At 45.6% G+C, this 2,093-nt stretch overlaps 1 protein-coding gene across 1 annotated transcript; it reads right to left on the reverse strand.

Annotated features, from left to right (window-relative positions):
- Window positions 1-345: 345 nt before the first annotated feature.
- LOC144059416 (uncharacterized) lies at window positions 346-1,804 on the reverse strand. The gene is made up of 4 exons (XM_077578496.1): window positions 1,149-1,804; window positions 1,021-1,071; window positions 864-935; window positions 346-776 (listed from the first exon to the last, which is right to left on the reverse strand). The coding sequence occupies exons 1-4, from the start codon at window positions 1,230-1,232 to the stop codon at window positions 681-683; spliced, it is 303 nt and encodes a 100-aa protein (XP_077434622.1). The 5' UTR covers window positions 1,233-1,804; the 3' UTR covers window positions 346-680.
- Window positions 1,805-2,093: the final 289 nt, after the last annotated feature.

Below are 2,093 nucleotides of genomic sequence, written 5' to 3' on the forward strand. Positions count from 1 at the left end.
TTCACACAAAGCAATAGAGTTATAAAAATTGTCCATGAATAGTGTGTACCCATTTCCTGGCAGACGATCCAGTAAGTTGAACACTGTATCAGGGAGAGAACAACTAATGCCAACATAGGGTTGCATATTGAAACAATAGCCGGTTTGGGAGTCACACAAAATGTACGATTTGATCCCATATTTGACCGGCTTCTGGGGGTTGTACACCTTGAAAGAAAGACGTCCCTGAATACTCATCATTCCCTCATCAATACAGATATTCCTGCCCGGTTGAAACAGTTCCTTGAACTTGCTTACAGCGTGATTGAACACAGGACGAATTTTAAATAGTTTGTCGTCTGAACTGTGTGTCTCGACGTTGAAGTGCAGGAAACTCCAGATGAGCTGGAAGCGGTTTCGAGGCATCGCGCGACTGAAGAATAGTGTCGTCTCTATTTCGTCCTGAGTCCAATACATTTCGATACTGGGCTTGTTTATATACCCAGTAAGGAATTGGAGTGCAAAAAACGTTTTGAGCTCAGACACAGACACTGGCTTCCAAGCACGACTCCTGCAGTGTGGCAGACTTTCAGCCCGTTTTTGCATTGACTGACGTGCAAATAAGTTTGTCTGATCAGCAATGTGCTGCAGAAGTTCGTCTGTGATGAAGAGCTGCAAGAAGTCAACTGGCCGGGTTGAATTCAGCTCTGCTGCGGCACCTCTCGGTCCTGGCTCCGCAGTAAAGGGGAATGCGTTTGGCTGCCAGCCTGCTTCATGCCAGCCAGATTTTTGGGGATCTGCAAATATACATTTCAATATCATATAATATTCATTTTAGATCAGTGTGATGCAATATATATATATACATAAATATATATATTTACGTTTTTTCTTGGATCCACTGGTTGATGGACCTTTATTCTGCTCACTCTGAGGAGCGTCACTCTGAGCTGCAGCTGAAAGAAATATATACAATTACAATAATATCGAAAGAGCGTTTTCTTTTGTTGTTGCGGTGTATTGAAAACACTTTTTTTATACCTCTCTTTGTCGTCTTTGCAGTGGGACGTCGCTGTGAGCACGATCCACGATCTATGAATTGCACATTCACGTTACACGAGGTGCTAGCAGCGTGCTGGAAAAGTATCTCATAGCAAGTTTGTGCTTACCTTCGACGTCTTCTGCGGATGAAATACTGTCCGAATCACTTTCTCCGTGGTCAGACTGTACCCACTCCTCCGAAGAATATCCATCGGACTCAGGATACTCTTCGTCGTCGTCCGATTGAACGTCCTCGTGCGGAGAAGTGCTCGGTCGTGCACCACGTTTTCCGGCGCTAGCACCACTAGCCTCCGAGGCCTTAAAACGTGGTCGAAGCTGCTGCCGCGTCAACGCTGCAACTTCGGCATCAACCTCATTGTCGCCATCATCATCACCTTCGTCGGATTTAACGTCCTCGCGTGCAGAAGTGCTCGGTCGTGCACGACGTTTTCCGGCGCTAGCACCGCTAGCCTCTGAGGCCTTAGGACGTGAACGAAGCTGCCGCCGCGTCAACGCTGCAGCTTCGGCGTCAACCTCCTTATCACCATCATCATCACGGTCGTCATAAAGGTGCACTTTAGCACTGGTTGATGCTTCTCCTTTTTCAAAAAATCGATCAAGCGTGAGCTGCTTCTTACCGTCGGTCGCCATTTTTCATCTCTCCTCAATTCTCGTCTACTCCTCGACGCTCTAGCCCCGTCTGGCCTTTTATACTACTGACGCCCACCCGATCTTGTCAAAAGAGAGTCATCGCTGCCCTCTAGGGGCCAAAAATAGTCATTAGGCACAACAGACCGGCTGGAAACTTTCACCAGACATGCGGAAGGGTTTCCTCTACCCGTTTCAAAAAAAAAATTAAAATCATTGGATGACGTCTTTAGACGTCATTGGCAGTGCTCCGTAGGTTTTTACTTGACGTCTTTAAACGTCAATGGCAGTGAAAGAGGTAAATACATTGGGGGGATTCTATTGTTTTAGGGAAAAAAACTGCCAGAGAAATCTGTAAAAAAAATATAGGAAAAAAATAGGAAAACAATTTACGTAAATTTTACAGAACAAAGGAACATATAAGC

Source organism: Vanacampus margaritifer, chromosome 10 (genome assembly GCF_051991255.1).
Source record: "Vanacampus margaritifer isolate UIUO_Vmar chromosome 10, RoL_Vmar_1.0, whole genome shotgun sequence".
NCBI classification, from domain to species: Eukaryota; Metazoa; Chordata; class Actinopteri; order Syngnathiformes; family Syngnathidae; genus Vanacampus; species Vanacampus margaritifer.